General features: G+C 48.4%; 1 protein-coding gene and 1 long non-coding RNA gene across 6 annotated transcripts; one reads left to right on the top strand and one right to left on the bottom strand.

Annotated features, from left to right (window-relative positions):
• Positions 1–4351: 4351 nt before the first annotated feature.
• Positions 4352–18804, top strand: LAT2 (linker for activation of T cells family member 2). Of its 5 annotated transcripts, none has more exons than XM_023939092.2 (13): positions 4352–4445; positions 9260–9362; positions 10018–10057; positions 11438–11481; positions 12276–12330; positions 12989–13032; positions 13727–13765; positions 14300–14330; positions 14465–14544; positions 14961–15035; positions 15794–15856; positions 16681–16765; positions 17971–18804. In XM_023939092.2, the coding sequence occupies exons 2-13, from the start codon at positions 9278–9280 to the stop codon at positions 17987–17989; spliced, it is 660 nt and encodes a 219-aa protein (XP_023794860.1). In that variant the 5' UTR covers positions 4352–4445; positions 9260–9277; the 3' UTR covers positions 17990–18804. The 5 variants fall into 5 exon arrangements, with proteins under 5 accessions (XP_023794860.1, XP_023794862.1, XP_086715071.1 ...); XM_023939094.2 differs by having other exon boundaries at positions 4381–4445; positions 14964–15035; XM_086858945.1 differs by lacking the exon at positions 4352–4445 and having other exon boundaries at positions 9198–9362; positions 14964–15035.
• On the bottom strand, positions 8523–10997 carry LOC111937666 (uncharacterized). The gene is made up of 4 exons (XR_002868705.2): positions 10908–10997; positions 10308–10409; positions 9248–9478; positions 8523–8638 (listed from the first exon to the last, which is right to left on the bottom strand). It is a non-coding gene; the product is annotated as an uncharacterized LOC111937666 (long non-coding RNA).
• Positions 18805–19365: the final 561 nt, after the last annotated feature.

Here is a 19365-nt window from a genome sequence, read left to right as displayed (position 1 = left end):
CTTTGCAGGAAAGATTTAATATAAAGCCAGCAAGTTTCGGAGTGTACGTGCAACCTCTTCAAGCAGAGTTCTGCAGCTTGCAGAGCAGCCCTTGTCCTGCTGCCTGCTTTGGACAAATCTGCTTGGAGTGACTTTGCTGGAAGCCCCTGCTCCCCTGGGTGTGTTTTGGACACAGGCTCTGTGTGTCAGGTTGGCTCCAAGGCTTAGTCCCAGGTTTTTGTACCAGCCCCATTCCCTCTGTGTGCACTGAAGCTGTCCCGTGGTTATTTGCACTCACAGCAAGAGCACAGGCGAGGAGCATTGAGCATCTTGAAATCTCTGTTAAGTTTATGTTTTACATTCTGATGGTTTCTGTGTTTCACTGCCAGTGGAGTGGAAAGGCTCTGGAGGAAAGGGACCTCTCACCTATTCCAGCTATTCTCATGTAGAATCAGAAATCTTTGTACTTCTCAAGGGCTTCCCTGGGATGGATTCCCAGGATGCAATTTAGTTGGTGTTGCTTGTCTTAATTTTTTAGAAAGGGGAGTTTCTGTGACTGAAAAAGAATTTGATTTCCAGCTGAGAGTGGAATTTGCTTGTCTGGTAGTTGACTCCCTCCTCTTAAATGCCACTTACCCACTGCAGGAATGAAATATATTAAAAGTGGCAGAGACACGTACTTTATTTGGTGCATACATTTTATTTATATAATCTGTAATTTATTCTGTTGTTTGTGATAGCACTTGCTGTAGCAGTATTAAACCAAACTGAATAGAAGCATTTAGGATGGTATAATCATATTTTTGACCCTGCTTGCTGAAAGGCTTTAATCCTTCAGTGCCAGACACTTGACTCTCAAGCCTGATGCACATTAGTAATAGCAATACCTTGATGACATTACGTGTTCAGCCCCTCTCTTGTGCATGAGGGCCTGCAGGGAAGCTCTGCAGTTCTCCTGTGTCTGCTCACAGGAACCCGAGCTGGACACAAGACACGAGCCATTAGGTTCTGGTGGCACATGTGGTGTCTCGGTGGGCACGTGGCATCAGCGTTATTGGGTCTGAAATCGTGTTCCTCATCTTACTGTACCTGTTTGAGTGGCTAAATCGAAAGCATTTTCTGGTTTCCTTTTCCATCGTGGCAGCGATTCTGTTCCGTGCCATCACCTGCTCGACAGCAGGTTGGGTGTGACATCAGCTTCCCTCATTTCTGTCCCCTCTGCAGCAAAGTACATCCAAGGGCTTCGAGGACTTTCAGCGCTGTTACAGGAACAACCCTCTTACCTGTGTGCTCACCAATTCCTGTGTAAAGCTCTAGAGTATCCCAGGGTTGATGTTTTTAGGATGTTATTGCTGGGAATGCTACCACCTCCTTTCTGCCCAGTAGGTTTCAGCCAGGTTAGTGTTCCCTGTGGTCAGGATTTGCTTCCTACCACAAGATTGTTTTGTTCATGTCACCGTGCTCCCGAGATCTGCCTCTTTCTTTTAAATAAACCAAAAACTCACAAAGTACCTCTATAAACCCCTGCAAAATCTGTACTGTAACGAATCTGTATAATTTGTATCGCTGTATAAAAATTCAAATAAAAGCATTCAAACCTTCTAGGTTTTTGTCTTCAAATTTAAGAATTATTGTGTCCACAAGGATGAACTCGGCAGGATAAGAAAGGGAAGCTTTGTACCACAGGGATGTTTGGGATTAGTCTTTGCAAAGTTTTGTGAAGCACCCAGGGATCCTGGCTGTGAGGTGACTTTTCTAGCAGCATTTATTTTCCTTCAGCAGGAACCACTTTCAGTTTCAGCTCAGAGAGAGCCAACATGCAGCTGGGACAGGGGGTGAGGCAGCACTTCCCCTTTGCCTGGGGAAAGACACATCCCACTACAGAGAGAACAGTTTCTAGGTGTGTACAAAAACATCCAGCACTACTTCAGCACATCAGAAAGTTTCCTCCAAGATGTTAGAGCTGCCGTGAAAATGTTGGAGTGCGTTATAATCCCAGTTAGTGGTTGGGATGAGACACGTGCTCATTCTGTCCCAAAGCAAGAGGGGCTTGATGCTGGTGCACAGCAATGCTTGACTTGCAAAGCTGGTGACTTTGGAGCCTGTTGCAGCTTGGAAAACATGTTGGAGCTTTCTCAAACTTTCCAGCATTGGGAGTGTTGGTGCAGAAGAAGGGGTTTAGATGATGCCCTGTTTTTCAGTCCTTGTTTCACTGCTGATTTTTGATCAATGTTAGTCACAACACCTGATTTAAGCAAAATCAGCTGGTCTTTGAGCAGCCCCCACCTTTATTTGAAAGAATGGAACTCAGCCCTTAGGGCATTTGGCTTCCCAGGACCCAGGTAAGCTGAGCTGGGTGGAAAATGGGTTGTAATGAATTTTCTGGACCCAAGAGATCTCTCTGCAGCTTATCAGCTTTTTATCAAAAGGTGAAAAAGTGGCTGCTCCAGTGTATTTGACCTTTTGTCAAATCAGAAATTGTTTCTATCAGCAGGTCTCGATGAGGCAGAGGGGTTTCAGGAGGGTAGAGCCTGGGTTTGGTGCTTCAGGGGTCATTTTGTGTGAGTTGGAGGAGAGTTGTTCTGGCTTCATGCAGAGCAGAACCTGTAGCTGTGCTGGGAAGTGCTCGGAGTGAGGACTCATCCTCAACATTTACATCCAGCCCTTTTTAGGAGAAATGTGAAGAAAGGAGTTAAGATCCACACAGAGGCGTGTGCTGCTGCAGTAATTACCCTCTAATCAAGGTGCTTGGTCTCTGCAGAGGACTGATGCCTTTGAGGGGCATCACTGTGCCCAAGAGCTGTAATATCACATTGGGATCGCTCCTTGGGCACAGGAGCAGCCTCTGCCTGCTCTGGAGAGGCTCAGGGATCCATCAGGGGACAGTTTGGGACTGACAGGAGGTGCAGCCCGAGCCAGCCAGGGTAACACCACAGCACTGACTCATACTTGAAGCTGAGACCCACCAGAGAATCCGTAGGCAAATGCGTGGTGCCTTTTTAGCAGTGGCTGCTCCTGATCAAATCGATTTTGGGTACAAAAGATGAACTTTAAATGTCTCCAGCATATTTTGAGTGTCAGTTGTGCTCTGAAGAGCTCTTTTGTTGTCAGCTTATGTTTTAACACATACAAACCCTGCTAGAAAGCTGTTAATAAACTATTTGATCCCTAAGAAATGCCGATTTTGTAACAGCTCTTTTGGCAGTGAAAAAAACATTTCACCTTTTGCAATGTCCTTTACACGGAGAACACAGAGAAACCATGTGAGGAATTAAAAGTTGAATCTGCCTCTTTTTATCCTTGGTTCAGATTATACTGATTTCAAGATAGGCTTCAGCACCCAGATCTTGTCTGGGAATGGCTCTGGAAGGTGAATTATTTTTGTATGTCAGGTTAGCATTGGAAGAGATGAAGTCTATTTACACATACACTGGATAATTATCTTATTGAAGTAATGTTTCCTCTGAAATCTCAACAGTCAGATTTCATCCCAGAGTTGCAGAAATTGTAACCAGTTGGCTCCTTAAATCATTTTTATGATGAAGAGTCATGTTCTTGCACAGAGAGCTGGGTGTAGGTGGCTGGTTGTGGCAGCTCCGGAGTGCCCTAATTTAAATATAACGAAATTTCCCTTTACTGAACAATTTACATAAAAGAGAGGCTTTGAAGAGCCTTGGTGAGAGCAGCATGAAACGTTTTGTTTATGGTTGTAACTCGTGTGCCCCGTGTACACGTTTATGTGTGTGTGCAGACTTCCCGAGTGCTGGAGCAGGATCCTTCTTTCATGGACTGTGACAGGGCTTAAAGCCAATACATAAATTCCCAGCAGGGAATTCATGAACCCTCCTTATTCCATTCAAGCACCAAAACATTTGAGGATTTACTTTTTTTTAAGAGTGCAGTGAAATTTTGTGCCTGCTGGGTGCAAAATGCCAATGCTGAAGCATAAGAACTGGTTTTATTCTTCCAGCACTGGACAGGAGCTCCAGGTTTGACCATTAGCAACAGTGACCTCGGGTTATTTGCTGCTTTGGAAACTTGTTATCATCTTTTCCATAAAATCTGAGAGCGGGTTTGCAGTTTGCTGTGCCTGCTTTGAGATTTTCCCGGATGCCCAGTTGTTCACTTGAAGGCTCTTTGCTAAAAGGAAGCCTGAACTTTTTTTGGGGGACACCAACACCATCTGAACCTCGAGGGAAGGGCCCTGGGTGCTGTGTGTGGTTCCACACTGTCCAAGCCTCTTCCTCTCCCCACGGGAGCCAAAGTGACCCGAGTGGGTTTGTGCAGGCGGCGCCCCTGGGGGAGCAGCAGAGGCTGGGCAGCGGATGTTGGGGTTGGTGATTCACAGGGGACAGGAAACCAGCAACTGCTCACAAGCCCTGGAGGAACCGGTCCAGCCCCGGCAGCTGCAGCCCAGAGGTGCTGGAGGAGCTGGGACACGTTAGGGAGAGCGGCTGAGGCTGTGGGTAAGGCGGGTGAGGGAGGGAGGGATGGGGACAGGAAAGAGCCCAGAGGTTCTTGGGGCTCCTGGGGGGACACCGGGGTGTCCCACTGAGCTCAGAGACCCCCAGGGTTGGTGATCCTTTAAAGAAGTTCAAGGTCATCCCTGTAAAACCTCTCTGAAAAGCGACATTGGTGGATGTTCCCTCCTCCCTGCTGCTCCTGCCCATCACCAGCTCCAAGGTAGGAATTACCAACCCTCTCTTCTCAGGGGCCTTTAGACCCCTCTGGGCCTGAGGTGGGTCCATCCCACACAGCCTGGATCCTCTGTTTTACACCACTGTCCTTTCCATCTCCTCGTCCATCTGCTGCTGGAAGCGTGGGTTTCATTACATTATTTCTGCATTCACATCTTCTAAAATATTCTGGAAGATTCCATCTGTGCTGAGCTTCCCCCATCCCTGCATGGTCCTTCTGGCTCCTGCTGTAGCTCCTGGGACTGCTGCAGCCCACGCTGCTCCCCCTCCAAAGCCCAGTCCTTAAAAATAGCTGATTGAAACGACACTTCCTGGGTTTTCCATTGATTGCAGAGCTGACTGGCATCATGGATGTGAATGTATTTATTTTACTGCATCTAAGTGCCTGAAATAGCTAATTCTAGTTAGAGAGAGATTTGGTTTTGCAACAGTTTTCTCTCGTGTGAGCAATGTTCAGTGTACTATGGGCAACGAGGCAGGTAATTTAGCAGAAGAGGATAATTTTTGGAGAATCTTGCATGAGATTGGCTCATTTTCGTGGTTCTGGAGCCTGTATTTACACAGGGGTTGCCTGTATTGCTAACATGGCATCCCCTGGGCTCCCAGTGGAAGTGAATGAGGCTGTGAAGCTTCAGTGCTGCCCAAAACAGGGAAGTTCTAAATACAAGATACGTCTGTGAGTCACCTCCTTGTGCTGCCATGCCTGTTGTGACTGGGGTTTTGCACCGTATTTTCCACCCAAGATTTTTTTAAAAGCATTTTCCAGAGTTATAATCTATGTGAAAGTTGGTTTATCAATTCTAATCTTCCCCTTTCATCATCTGTTCTACTGAAATGCTTCTATTGCCATAAAAGCCTGGTCTGCCTGAATAGCTGTAAAAAACCCAGATTTTAACTCAATGGCAGCAGCTTTCCTGAGAAGCCTGACACTGGCATAAATCTGGTAGGAAATGAGATGTGCAGACCTCTGGGAAGGAGCTTTTCTGAAGGCTCAGTGCTGGTCATCAAAGTCATTCCAGCCACAGGAGCTTCCTTGGTCTGAGACTTTAATTTCTGAATTGATGGGAATTTCTGTGGCAATCTGTGCCACACAGGCAAACAGAAAGTGGAGTTGCTTTTCTTAGCCGTGTTAGAGACATTGACTCAAGCTGAATATTGCATCTGTTCAACAAGTCAGTGTGCTGAATTTCATATGGTGAGTCTTTAAATACACTTTCCACTTCATATTTCATACCAGTGACTCATCCTACCAGCCTTAATTAGAATTAATTTACAGCAAACTGGTGCAGACCACAAAACTTTCTGGAGGGGAGAGAAAGTGAATGGTTTATATTTGCCTTTTGGGCATTTTTTTTTTGATTGATAGATAGAATACATAATATAAATGCATGATTTTAGTCTTTATCTTGCAGTGTGAACTCAGGGGTGGATTTGATGTCTGCAAAGGGCTAAAATGTCTTCATCAGAAATGACCTCATGGAAAACCAGGCATTGCTGAGGCCACATCAACACATTCCTCACTCTCCTCGTGTCTCAGCAAAAAGCTAAAGTTCACTTTAAGAGCTCTTGCAGGTTTTTTTCTCATGAGCTTTGTGCCTCTTCTTCTGCTTTTGGGAAATTATTCCAGACTTTCCATCCATTAGGAATTTTATTTCTAGCCTGTGCATATCCAGCTTATATCCACTGATTTTATAAGCCAGAATTGCCTTATTTCAATTCAAAAGGTTTCCTCACTTTGTTGTGCTGCTCTTGGACAGATGGACAGTGAGTGTCCATGTCGTCCTACTCTCCATTTCAGTGGAATTAAGAGCAGACCTTTTAATCTTCCAGGATAAAACCATCTCTCCTTCCTTCAGATCTTCACAGAGAGCCTTGTTACTGGGGTGAATCCATAAATTAGGACAAGACCTGGCACAGAGTAGATAAGCTTTTGCAAGTTCATTAATTTTTTTTTAGTAAGAAAAAGCCTGTCTCCTTGATTGCTAAAAAGGAATCTATTTGAGGCCAGAGAAGGAACAGGCCCTGTTTTAGAAGATGAACTTCCCCCTCTGAAGGAGACCACAGCTGTATCCAGACTCCAGTGTGCTGCTCTCCCAGGAATTGCTTGTCTGGAGCAGCTGCTCCTGAGGGATTTGTGGGATCACGGTGCTCGGGGTGTGCCCTGGTCCCAGCGGCTTCCTCTGCACAAAAAGGGGAAAAACAGGCAAAAGGAGAAGAGAGAAATGTGTGAACAGAACAGGGCATTGTGACACAGTCCGAGTGTCACTCCTGAAATGGGTGGGAAGATGTTTTCTGCCCGAGTTTGGGTTTATCCTGGAGGCAGGGCTGGCCAGCCATGAACTCCACACGTCCTCCTGTGCAGGATTTGTTCTCCTCTCCAAGGTAGAGTGCAGGGAAGCACATTCAGCCTTCCAAATATTTTATTTATATCCTGCTAGCCGTGAGTAAGTGCTTCCAGCCTTCTGCTTGTCATAAATCTGTTCATCACCTCCTGTCAGCTCCTTACCGGAGCAGGGCTCGTACCAGAAGAGAGGATTTGGGGAGCACAAATGATCTCTGGGCTAAAGGTGTGTGTGTGACTTGGGGGCTTTCTTTGAGCATAAGGCTGTGATGGGGTGGGACACAGCACATCCTGTTCATCAGCCCTTCAAATAACCTCTTTTTGTGTCCCTGGTGAGTGGGGGCTCAGGAGCAGAGAGGTTGTGCTGCCTCACTGCCCGTGACCAAAATAAAACTGGCTCTGGAAAGGAGAAGGAGCCTGCCATGCAATGGGACAAACTAGGTCAGTGTTGTCAGGTGCCTTCAGCTCTGCCTTGCCTTCACTTCAAAGGAAAAAAAAAGAAAAAGAAAGAAAGAAAGCCAGGAAACCCACAAACAAAGCAGCAGAATTGCAGCCCTCTGTATTTTGGTCACCAGCATTGGACCAGCTTCCCTCAGCTGCCTCTTGGAGATGCTTCACAGATGATCCACAGCTCATGATTTCCATGGGGGATGCTGAGCAAAGGAAAAGTGATGGCAGAAACCACATGGTTTTGATGAGGCTCTTTTGGGTTCTGGTCCTGCACCTCTAGGGTGGGTGCCTGGATGTCTGGGCACTTAAATTTAGAATTATTCATCTTCAGAAAGTGCTGCAAAAAACTGTGCAGGGAAAGAGAGGCCCCTGGGGGCCTCTAGAAGGCAAAGCCATGGTGGAGCAAGTGCTGGTAGCTGCCAGGTCCTGGAGAGCCCAGGGAAGCTGGAACATAATAGGAATAAGCCCAGTTTGTTCTCAAGCAAAGGGTGGTCTCAAAGCCTCACTGTGATAATTTCTGAACAGCCAAATGGTGTTTGGCAACCACTGAGAGATGCTGACACCAAACCCCTTCAGCCATTGCTCCTGGCTTTGCTCAAGGCCTGTCTGAGTGGAAATGAGGGACTTCCCTCCTTTCCCTGCCCCGTGCTGATTTACTCCATGATTATTTTCACCATGCCCTGATAATTAGGACTGTGGCACAGGACTGAGACTTCAATGACAAACTGGACCATGAACCTCTCACCAACATGCTCAGCTGCTGTTCCAAGTGCCTGGCAGGGACAGGAGGATGTTGCTCAGCCCCCACAGACTCTGCCATGGGAGGCTTTGGGTTTTCTCCCACCTGAACTCAGCTGTCAGAGCAACTTCCAAATTTCTGCGGAGTTTGGGCAGAGAAATGTTGTTAATTCCACTTTAATCAAGCAGAGGGAGAAGGTGCTGAGCAGGGCAGAATCAAGCAGCTGCTTTCTATTGTCTGCTACTGGCATTTGTTTCATTATTTTGAATTGTTTTAATTATCAACTGCTATAATATACCTTTCCTCCTCCACTCACCAATATAATACAGGCTGAAGTTGTAACAAGAGAGGTTGAAGGAAGGCAGTAGGAAAGGTTCCTGCCAGCCAGAGCAATGATGTACTGGCCTTTGGCACATTGCAGTGTCTCCATCCCTAGGGGAAAAAAAAAGAAAGTTTATTAAAAACAAAAAGAAATTAAAATAATCTGTAACTAAAGAAAATCCGGCCCTGGGGAATAGGAATGGGCTAAATGATCCATCTCAGTGCCAGCAGGCTGCTTTCTGTGATATTTGTAGGATGTTTTGTATTTTAAAGGAAGAAGTTGAAGCCAAATTGTGCTGATTGTTAAAAAATGTTAGCTGCTGGTTGTGCAAAAGCCTGTCATGGAAAGGAGGGGAAGAGCCAGTGGCTGAGCCAGCTCAGTGCAGAAAAAGGTGTGGGGAATTTAACACTGGAAGTCACTCTGAGCTGCAGGAAAGAGCCAGAGCATGCTGTGCAAAGGTCCTGACTGTTTAAATCTTGCTGAGTGCCTCCCTTTTGCCCTCTCTTCTAGATATTAAAAATTTACTGTTTGGTGGCAGCAGGGTGGGTTTGGGGGATGGGAATGAGGAATTCAGAGCGGTGCAGGAAAGGGCATCGCAACCCCAAAGTCCCTTCTGCATCCTCTGCAGCCTCCCGTGGGGGTGTGAGGGCAAACAGCAGCTGGTTTTTGGGGGTAAAAGCTCCCTGAGGGATGGCCCAGAGCTGATGGGGTCCCCTCACCGTGTGTTTCAGGCTGGATGTGGCTGGGCCATGGTGCAGCTGGAGCTGTGGGCGGCTGCGGCGCTGATGATGCTCGGGGCGGCCGTCAGCCTCTGCATCAGGTGCCGGCTCTCAGGTGAGTCCTGAGCTGTCCTCTTGGAATGTGCCTTCCATGTGGGTTTGGATCTGCCAGGTACCAGCTCTGACCTTGTGGGGATGCAGCTGGAGCAGGGAAGAGGCTGTGCTGGAGAGCTGGGAGGGAGGGAAGGAGATCCAAAGGGAGAGAAGGAGATCCAAAGGGAGGGAATGAACACCCAAAGGAACAAAGGAGCCCCAAAGGGAGGGAAGGAGCCCCTTTCCTCGGGCACTGTGAGCTGCAGATCCCTCTCCATGGCCACTGTGGTGGGTGGCTTTGGGACCCCCCAGGACCTGCAGAGGGTCTGGAACAGAAGGGCAGCCAGGGAAGGGGAGTCTGGAGGATAAATTCATACAGAAATAGGGTGAGCACCCAGTGGGGTTTGAGCCCATCCCTGAGCATTGGGTGGGTTTTAAGAGGGGAGAAGCTGCAGTTTGGGGTTTGGGGGCACGACTGCCTGCTTTGCTTTGTGGGGTTTGAGACAAAAACCACAATTTAAACATAGTTTCAAAAAATTTCATCAAAACCCCACTGCAACTGCTGCTCCGCTGTCCTGACCTGCTGAAGAAGTTTTGTAAATGTATTTTATTTGCCTTTCTGATCTCTAACTCCTAAATCAACCTTTCTAAGAGCTTTTTGTTCCCTTGTCTTCCAGCTACCAAACGGGAGACAGAGCTGAATGAGCTGAGGAGCCAGTAAGTTTCCTTTCCCAATTGTGTTTCTCCCCCAGACTCACCCAGGGTGAGCCCCAGAGCCAGACCCAAGCTGAAATCTAGGTTTATAAAAAATAAAATAACACCAGGATGGGCTGCAAGGCCCCAGGTGCTGCTGAAGGGGCAGTGCCTTTACACTGAATAATCCAAAACGAAACTGAAGCTCTGACTGTGCGGTCATTGAATCATTAACTAGCTGGAAAAGGTCTGGGAGAGAAGGGCAAGTTCTTACCCTGTTCTGCTGTGCCCTGAGATAGAAAGGTTATTTACTTCACAAAGGAGCCCCTGCCCTTGGCTGGTGCTGGTTGGACCCTGAACCAGAGCAACCACGGACCTGCAGCACAAGAAATGAAGGAAATGTGGCGTACACACACACACACACTGCCCCTTATTTCCCTCAGCAACACACAAACCACAGTAAATGATGTCAAAAAAAAAGAAAAGTTGGGTTGTAAGCTTTGTTACAGGAGCAATGGGGCTCTGCAAAGGCCTTCAAGGGGTTGGGTTTTTGTTTCTCTGGGGAAAGGCTCTGGAGGGATCTATTGTAGACTGATGGAGCAGCCACTGAAGGCTCCGTCCTCCACAGGCTCCACACCTCACTGACTCATGCTGAATTGTCCCAAATTCTTGAAATTTATACCTGGATTAGGTGGTTTGGGATCAGGTTTGTGGGGTTGTGTGCTCTTTTTAGAGGTGTGGTTTGGGTGTCTTGCAGGCAAAGTGGTTTGACTGTATGTTTGGGGTTTTGACAGCTCTCCCAGCAGCCCTGGGCCATGAATCCCAGCTCATATGGAAACCCCAAGGAAAAAGGGAGAAAAGAATGAATAAGTACCTGTGTAGAAACACCTGCAGCAGAAAACTTGTTGAATTCTCTCATGCTCTGAAAAGCAGCTCTCCTATTAACTAAAAAGTAAAGAGGTTACTGGGCATAGGTTATCACTGATAATGTTACTTTATTCATGTTGATGTTAAGGGATGATGGGAGAGGCAGCAGTGGAGGTGAAGCAGTGGGGTTTAAAGTCATTTCATGCATAACATCCAGCTTTTTGTGGGTAAAAATTTCTTGTGGCCTTTGGTAGATGAAGCATCAGAATGGGAATTATCCTAAATGATGTTTTCCTCACCCCTGGATCCTTCCCTCGCTGATGTTGGCTGCTCTACCAGTGGTCCAAAACTAAATCCTGTCTTTAAAGGCTCAAAGAAGACTCCAGGAAGATGCTCCCATGTCATGCATGCAGCTGGCATCTCACTGAGCCCAGCATGGTGTCCTCTGCCCTCCACTCACCAGTCAGGTCTCTTGTATCTCTTTTCCTTGTCATACACCCCAAAATTCAGCTGAGCTTGCACTGCTATTTTTTCCAGGCTCGAAAGCCAGCGGAGATTTGAGGTGATTCGATCCCATACCAGTGAGTATTGCTCCTGCCTTGTGGTGTGAGGGCTCTTCATTCATAGAACAGGGGGAAAACAGTGTTCAAAGGGTCACCCTGAAGCCAGGCCATGAAATGATGAGACCTGGACCGTCCAATGCTGGACAATCCAAGCCACCTTAGACACTTCTAGGTATGTGAATTCTGAGCTTTAGGGAAAAAATGTCCTTTGCATTGAAAATAACTCACTGGAGCCTCAACTACTGGGGGCTCTTGGAAGCAGGCTGTGCACCCTGTGAGAACCAAGGTGGGTTGATAGATACCACCCATTGGTGTGGGTGACAGGAGTGACTCATCCATCATCCCCCCTCTCTGCTTCCTGCAGCAGCTTGGGCTCAGTGCTGAACTTTTGAGTTTTCTGTCACAAAGAGGGGCTGCCATCTCGGTGTGAAATGTGTCCGTGGTTCTGCCTCTGCTGGCTCCAAACCCCTCAACCCCTCTACTTTCACCCCAGCCCCACCAAAGCTCTCAGCTGCACTTTGCAGCGTGGAGGGAGGGGAATGGCCCCCAATGGATCCCAATGCTGGGATCACAGCTTCCTCCAGCGAGGCTTTGCCAGCTCTGTGGTCTGCACAGCCACCAGCTTTCTCTCCACTTGTTTCTTGTTTTGACCATTTTCGAACCTTCAAGGAACAGTTTGGAAAGCTGTTTAAGGGTGCATGAGGAAAATGCTTGCCAGTCCCAGGGATCCCTCTCTGGTGGATGTTCTGTGCTCTTTGAAATATCTGCTGCTGCCATAATAATTAACATGGTAATTCTGTTGTTGTTGCCAGCTGCAACCCGAAGGCTGGAAAAAATTAAGGAACCCGAAAACTTATCAATAGCAAGGTAAGAAAAAACCCAAATAAAAATCTAGCTCTAGAGCCAAGGCTGGATGAAGTTCACTCAACATACATGAACATTTGGGCTTGCATTCTGGGCCCTGTAGATGGGGCTTGGGCTGTATATAGAATCAAAGAATAGTTTGGCTTGCAAGGGACCTTTCTCCTGCTCCTCCTTGCTCCTTCCCCTGGTGAAGAGCAGGGATATCTTCAACTTGATCAGGCTGCTTCACTTACTGATGGTCAGTAAGTGTTTAGACTTTTGTTTATGGATTAGACTTTTTCTGGATTTTCTTCAGTCTGACAGCATTCTTCTGGCAACTGATTAAATCAAACCCAGGAAAATGAGCTGTGGCTGTACATAATGTACATAATTCTTTTCATCATGGAAAAGAAATGGCCATTATTCACTTATAAGCATTTGGTGTGATAAATCCCCTTCTCCCCATCACCAAAACCCCCAGTAACTACACAGCCATGATAACTCTGCTGCAATATTCAAGCACAGTTATTCCCGTCTTGGGATTTTACCCCAAATTCTGCATCTCCCCTTGCTCTGTGTGTGTGCTTGATAACCTCACAGGAAGGTATCATGGATGGTGGTGTGTAACTGCTGGTAGGGTTTGCTCAGACCTGGGATTTTAGGTCTCTTTCCTCTCTTTCAGGAAAGTCACTGAAGAGCTCCGTGCTTCCCATCATACTGGATATGGTGAGCAGCTTCCTGGGACAGGCAGATAAAATGAATCACAGAGCAGTTATTGTTAAAGATCATCTCCCTCCATCCCCCTGCCATGGGCAGGGACACTTTCCATTAGACCAGGTTTCTCCAAGCCCCTTCCAATCTGGTCTTGGACACTTTGAGGGATGGGGCAGCCACAGCTGCTCTGGGCAGTCTGTGCCAGGACCTCCCCACCCTCACAGGGAAAAATCTCTTCCCAATATCCTAACCCTGTCCTGTCAGTGGGAAGCCATGCCCTCCTGTCCTGCCACTCCCAGCCCTTGGCCAAAGTCCCTCTCCCCTTTAGAAGGGGCTCTAAGGTCTCCCCAGAGCCTTCTCTTTTCTGAGATGAACAACCCTAGGCTGTCCCCAGAGCAGAGGGGCTCCAGCCTTGGAGCATCTTTGTGCACTCCTCTGGACTTGCTCCAACAGGTCCACATCCATCTTAATTTGGGTCTATCCTGGGTCTGAGTTTAAATCTCATCCTGCTGTGGCTGACCAGTCCTGGTTGGAGCCACAGATTGTTTAAAATATTAGCCCTGGCTGTTCCAATTCCTGTACCCTGGAGTGTCCAACCTTGCAGTGATGTCCCCTGACCTCAGAGCTGGTGATTTGCCAGTATCATCAAACTGCTCCCATCACTCAGCTTGAGCTTGTGTGTGATGTGCCCCTCTCTTGTCCCCAGGGAGCAGGGACGAGTCCAGGTACCAGAATTTCCTGGCAGGTAAATGCTGCAGCCACGTGTCTGGGGGTTTGGGAAGGAAGGCTGCTGAGGGGCTGGGAGCTGGCAGGGAGCACACAGGCAGCCAGCACTGCAGCTGCCAGAGCTCTGGCTTGGTCAATTTAGAGATTGCTTTGTAAGACACAAAATCACTGATCTGATTAATGGGCAGAGCGGAGGGGGATGGATGCTCCCCAGCCTCCTGCTCTCCCCTGGGCCAGTGTGAGCTGGTGCTTGCCCTAAGAGGATTATTGGTGTGTGGGGCTGTGCTCTCCTTTCCCAAGCCAGGGAGAATATTCCCCATCTCCCTGCCAGCTGGCAGGGTGTGCCCAGGAGAAGTGTTGAGCTGGGGTTTTCTCAGGGGTGGATCAGGGCTGTGTGCTCTGCTCCGGGCAGGCTTTGGGGCTGTGCCAGGGCTTTGTGGCTGCTGGGGATCTCTTTGTGGCTGTGCTGGGGGGTTTGTCCAGCTGTGGCCAGGGATGGCTGTTCAGGGTGATACCATGGTGGGGTGCTGACAGCAAACCCTTGTTCTTGCAGGGAACTGCCTGCAAGAAGATGCTGCCTATGTGTGAGTACCCTGTGCTGCCACCAGCACGGTCCAGTGGAGCTATACTGGTCCCAGTGCTGTCCTGGTGCTCCCACAGCTCAGCCTGGGAAGTCTGTGCCAGGCAGGAGGAGCTGACAGTGCTGCTTTTCACACAGGGAGCCCATATCTCTGGGATACTACTACAATTGCCCCAGGTTCTTCGATCCACTCCGTGGCAGGTCTCCAGGCAAGCAAGGTGGGTTCCTTCATCCAGCCTGGCTGTCCCAGGGCTCCAGGGAGCTCGTGAGTTCCTGCAGAGCTTTGTGCATCACTGTGTACGGCCTGAAGCAAGTGTGGGTCCAGGAGACACATCCATTAAAGGCTGTGGGATCTGAGGGATGCCCAAGCCCCATCGGTCCATCTGTTGCCTATAAACAGGACAGCCCAAAACCATTGGTGATTGTGCTCCTGTGGGAATAACCAACCCATTCCCCTGTACTCAGATACCCCATCCCCCTTGGTCACCACAAGCCACAGTCAAAAAGACTAACAATTTTTTAGCTAATCTACATTTCATTGTGGGAAACAGCCCCCTCCTGCAGGTGCTGAGGGATCTTGCCAGGTCGCTTACACTTCTGTAGGTCCTTTGTCACTTCTCTTTCTTCTCTCCAGCAGAGAAAGATGAGGATGAGGATTCCTATTCCTATGAAAATGTCACCATTGGAGCATCCCAGGGCTCTGATCCAGGTGAGTGTGCTGCTGTCATGGTTCTTGTGTGGCACACAAAGTGCAGAGAAGGAAGGTGACCTGCTTAGCCAGGAGAAACCTGCTTGCTCAGAGCTCAGCTCTTCCTGCCAGCTCTGTGCCGTGGGGCTGGTGCACACACAGAGCAGGCCTGGAACATTTCCCCTTTCTGCAGGAAAATGCACACGGTGACACCTCCACCCCGATGCCTTTGGCTTGGTGGTTTCTGCAGCAATTCAGGAGCTTTGGGGTCTGCATCTCTAGGTTTTCAGTGTTTAGCCAGGCTGATTAATGGTTCTAGCCTCTAGCTCAGGTTTCTCACCAAATCCAGCACAAAAAGGCTGCAGCCAGGAAGCTTCTGGAGGATGACTCTGAACCACAGTGTCCCTTCAGGGCTTCCAGCATCAGTCCTGGGATGTTGCAATCAAAATAGGAAGTCAGTTTGGTTTCCTTCTATGAGTTCACACATGCTTTCTGCACTGCTAAAGACTGCCCTGCTCCTGCCTGGCTTTGTGCAGAGTGATTAGAGGAGGCAAGAGCAGCAGGGACCTGTCTGATCCCCATCCGTGCCTGCAGATATCCAGGCACATGGCCAGGCCTGGAAAAATGATGAGGCAGCATCAGCAGATCTGTGCTGGCTGGAAACTCAGCCACGTGCAGGGCACAGTCAGGGTGCAGTGCTAGGAGGGGGTTTCACAAAGGCCCCTTTTTAGTCCATTTACTGTTCAGCACCGTCCTGTCCAAACTCTTCCTCGTCACAGATGATGCTGCAGACTACGAGAACAGCGTGGCAATACACACGTGGAAACTCCAGCAAGGGCAGGGTATGTTCCATGTTCTCAGCTGTTCTTTGCTGTTTGGGGATGGGGCTCATGGGCAGAGTGCTGGTGCACTAGGCCAGTACAAACCAAGCAAGGGCAATGCAGCCATCACCCTTGTCTTCAGCTAATTTTTTCCTTAATTGTCAAATATCCAAGGCAATGTGCAAATTGCAGTTCCTGTAACTGAAGGCTGCTCTGTTGGGATGTGGTGTTGCACTCAAAAGGCCACCACTCGGGTGGCTGTGCCTAAACCCTGACCATGGGATGCCACAGAAAAATGTTGCTCTTCAGGTCTTACATCCTCTTACACTTGAGGTGGCCCCAGGGCAAGCACAGCCTAATCCCCTGTGCCACAGAACTTTGTGCACACACCCAGTGGGTCAGCCCTTGACTCTCCTGCTGTAGTCAGGGCTGACCTTTTAAATGCAGTTTATTTTAATGTGTGGTTTCCTGTGAAGCATGAGGGTATCTCTGGCCTGGGGGACAGTGGGGAGTGTACACATAAATATTCAAGAGCTTTGTGTCTCTGGTGTGAAAGTTGTCTAAGCAAACTGATTCCTGTTTGCAGGAGCCCTCTCTAATTAACCTCTCTAGATTAAATCTTTTTTTGGCTCTGAAGAGCTGCCCAGAGTGTTTGCAAATTTTCTGTGATCATTTGAAGCCTCTTCAAGGAGATCTTGACACTGATCTGAGTTTTCTTAGTCCAGGCACAAAAACATGTCAGCACCAAAGGCTAAATATTGGCAGGATACACGAGGTGTATCAGTGGCCTGTGTGTTTTTACATCAACCCACTCACTGATAAGTGCTTCCCATCCTCACCCACAGCTCTGCTGACAGAAAGCCTGGATGATGAGCCAGACTACATCAATGCAGGACCTGGGTCAGGCCATGCCCTGCTGTCACAGCAAAGGTAGAAACAGAGCAAATGGTTGGTATGTTACTGCAGGGTGGAAGGATTTGGTTTATGGTGTTTATTTAGGGGTGGGAGGATTTGGTTTATGCCAAAGGGAGCTCTGCCCTTGCTGGCAGCATCAGCACAGCAGCTCACACGGGCAGTGGAGGGGTGTGAGGAGCCCACCCTGTGCAGTGCCACATCTCTGGCTGATGCCAAGCTGACTCACACAGACCATGGAGACAAATTAGTCCAAGTCCATGTCCCAGCTCCAGCTCTGCCCTCCTCCAATAGGCACAGGAACTCCAGAGCAGCTTGAGACTGCTCTGCTGTGGGCAGGGACAGCCAGAACCCCCTGCTCTGAGCAGGGATTTCCTCAGCTGAGCCCTGCCTGCTCTGCTAAGACCCCATATCCTGCCCCATTATCAGCACCAACCTGATGCTGCTGATAAAGAATTACTCAAGGCACATAAAGTAGAAACACTGCAGAGAGCTGCAGGAAGATTGCATGGCACTGAAGGACAGTGAATGATGTTAGTGCTGGTCACCCTGCTCCAGACTGGACTAGTCCATCTCCAGATGGGACCAGTACTGCTCTCCTTGTTGGGTTTTCACTCTCTTGAGCACCTACAGAGACCCAGTGGGATTGTCCTTATGCCACATGCCAGCTGCTCTAGTTTTATAGGGTTTTATATTCCCCAGACTGTAGGCACCAGCAGTGGGCAGACTCCCCAGATTGGATCTTTCTGAAGCCAAGAATAAGATTTCTCCCCATCATGCAAAGCACAGCCATCCTACTCTGCACACTGTGGCATTTCCTTCTGCTGGATGTAGCTGGACATGGAAAAACTTGGCCTGAGAAACCTGACCCCTCCATATCTTGCTGCCAACCATCTTTTTGCCATTAGAATGATGCCTCTGTTGTAGCCTTTGCTCGCAGAGTAATATTCTAAAATCTCAATGTCCAACCAACAAATGCCAGCAGAAGTTCTCCACCAAGGGAGGCTGAATTGAGGAATGGGCTCCTGGTGCCTCTTTGCCTCCTGCTCTGATCAGGGATCATCCTCCAGGAGCACGACTGGGGTTTCTGCTTAAACACAGACATTTTGTAGATTTTGACACTACTTGTCCCTGCAAAGAAAATGTAGCAGACAGCAGAGTTAAGTTGAAAGCAGGGATTAAAAGCCAGTGGACTCACTGTTTTTTTCTCCTCTTATTCCAAGCATTCTGCACAAAATCTGAAGAACTCTTGCTGAGCTGTAAGAGAGCACCCAATGAACATGCACACAGGGAGAGGGGAGACTTCCATTCCTCAGAGAAACCTTTTCTCCAAACTGTGCCTGCAATGACGTAGAAGGGGTGGTACTGAAAGGAAGAAATGCACTTTTTGAAGCCCCACAGAAGTCCAACTGCAAACCAGCAACTGGAGAAAAAGCACTCTGCCCCCAGCAACCACGGGCAAGCCCCAGGATCCTCATCCCCATCTCATTTCTCTGCATGTCCACTCAAAGGTGGCCATTCTGGGCAATATTTTCTCCTGTCAGGCATGAAATGAATCCTTAACTTGCTGAGCAGTAATGCAGCCAGCTACTTAATCTGTCAGGGTGACTCATGCACGATGGTATTAAACCATGGGGATTACCTTCTGATTTAGTTCCTGTGCTCGCCTATAGAAGCAGTTTCCTCCATGAGAGGAACTGGCAAGGCAGAGGTTGTGTTTATAACAGCAGTGGTTGTCTGGAGCTGAATGAGATTCCAACCTGTTCACAGAAGCTAAAGAGGATTAAATGCCTGCCTTATCCATGGTTTGTAATTCACAGTGTTGGTCTGTGGCAGTTTTCCTCGTGTTTCAGTAGCTGTTTTATAATGATACAAAGAACCAGCAGCAACTGTGAGAGTCAGATCTACAGCCAGCAGCCTCAGAAACTGCCCCAGTCCCTCAATATGGCTGTTGGAATATCATCCCACAAATGGAATCCCTATCTCCTGAGCCCTGATGCACAGATCTGGCACTTCTGGAACACTTATTTATTAAAACTGAAATCTTTCAAAGAAAATGAGGTGTTTAGCTATGGTTTGCAATGATAGATGTCAGCATGATCAGGTGACAGAAACGGGAGGACATGAGGTGACATGGAGCGACGTGCAGGATGTTATGGGGAGAAAATGCATTAAAAGCCTTCTCAAAATCAGATCAGAAAAGCGTGTTTCAGGAAGGAACACAGCCCACACTCACGGAGAGTGAGCAGAGACGGGGAGCTGAGGGTTAGAGACCTTGGAGTGGGAGAAGGGATGTCAGGTGCTTCCTGCTGCAAATGACTTGGCTCTAATTTTAGCAGAATCACCAAGAGAGACCACAGGTGCCCACCTGTTGCTGCAGCTGAAACAGTGGGTGGGTTGGAGTTTGGCTCAGCAAAAGGTTTGCTAGTGGTTCCTACAAATGCTACAAGTTTCCACAGGACTTCCACAACAGAGAAAAATCTAGTGCACTTCAGGGATGCACACAGTGAGCCACAGCCTGGCTTTCTGCTCACCCCATCCCAGTTTCTCCTCACACCCTTAGGTTTCCTGATGGTCAAATGCAAAACGTCTGCACAGGCTCCCAGGCAGGCAAGGGG

The sequence above is a fragment of the Cyanistes caeruleus genome, chromosome 21 (genome assembly GCF_971803275.1).
Source record: "Cyanistes caeruleus chromosome 21, bCyaCae1.hap1.1, whole genome shotgun sequence".
Classification (NCBI taxonomy): Eukaryota; Metazoa; Chordata; class Aves; order Passeriformes; family Paridae; genus Cyanistes; species Cyanistes caeruleus.
Note: the sequence above shows the minus strand (reverse complement) of the source record. Positions and strands in the feature narration are given on the sequence as shown.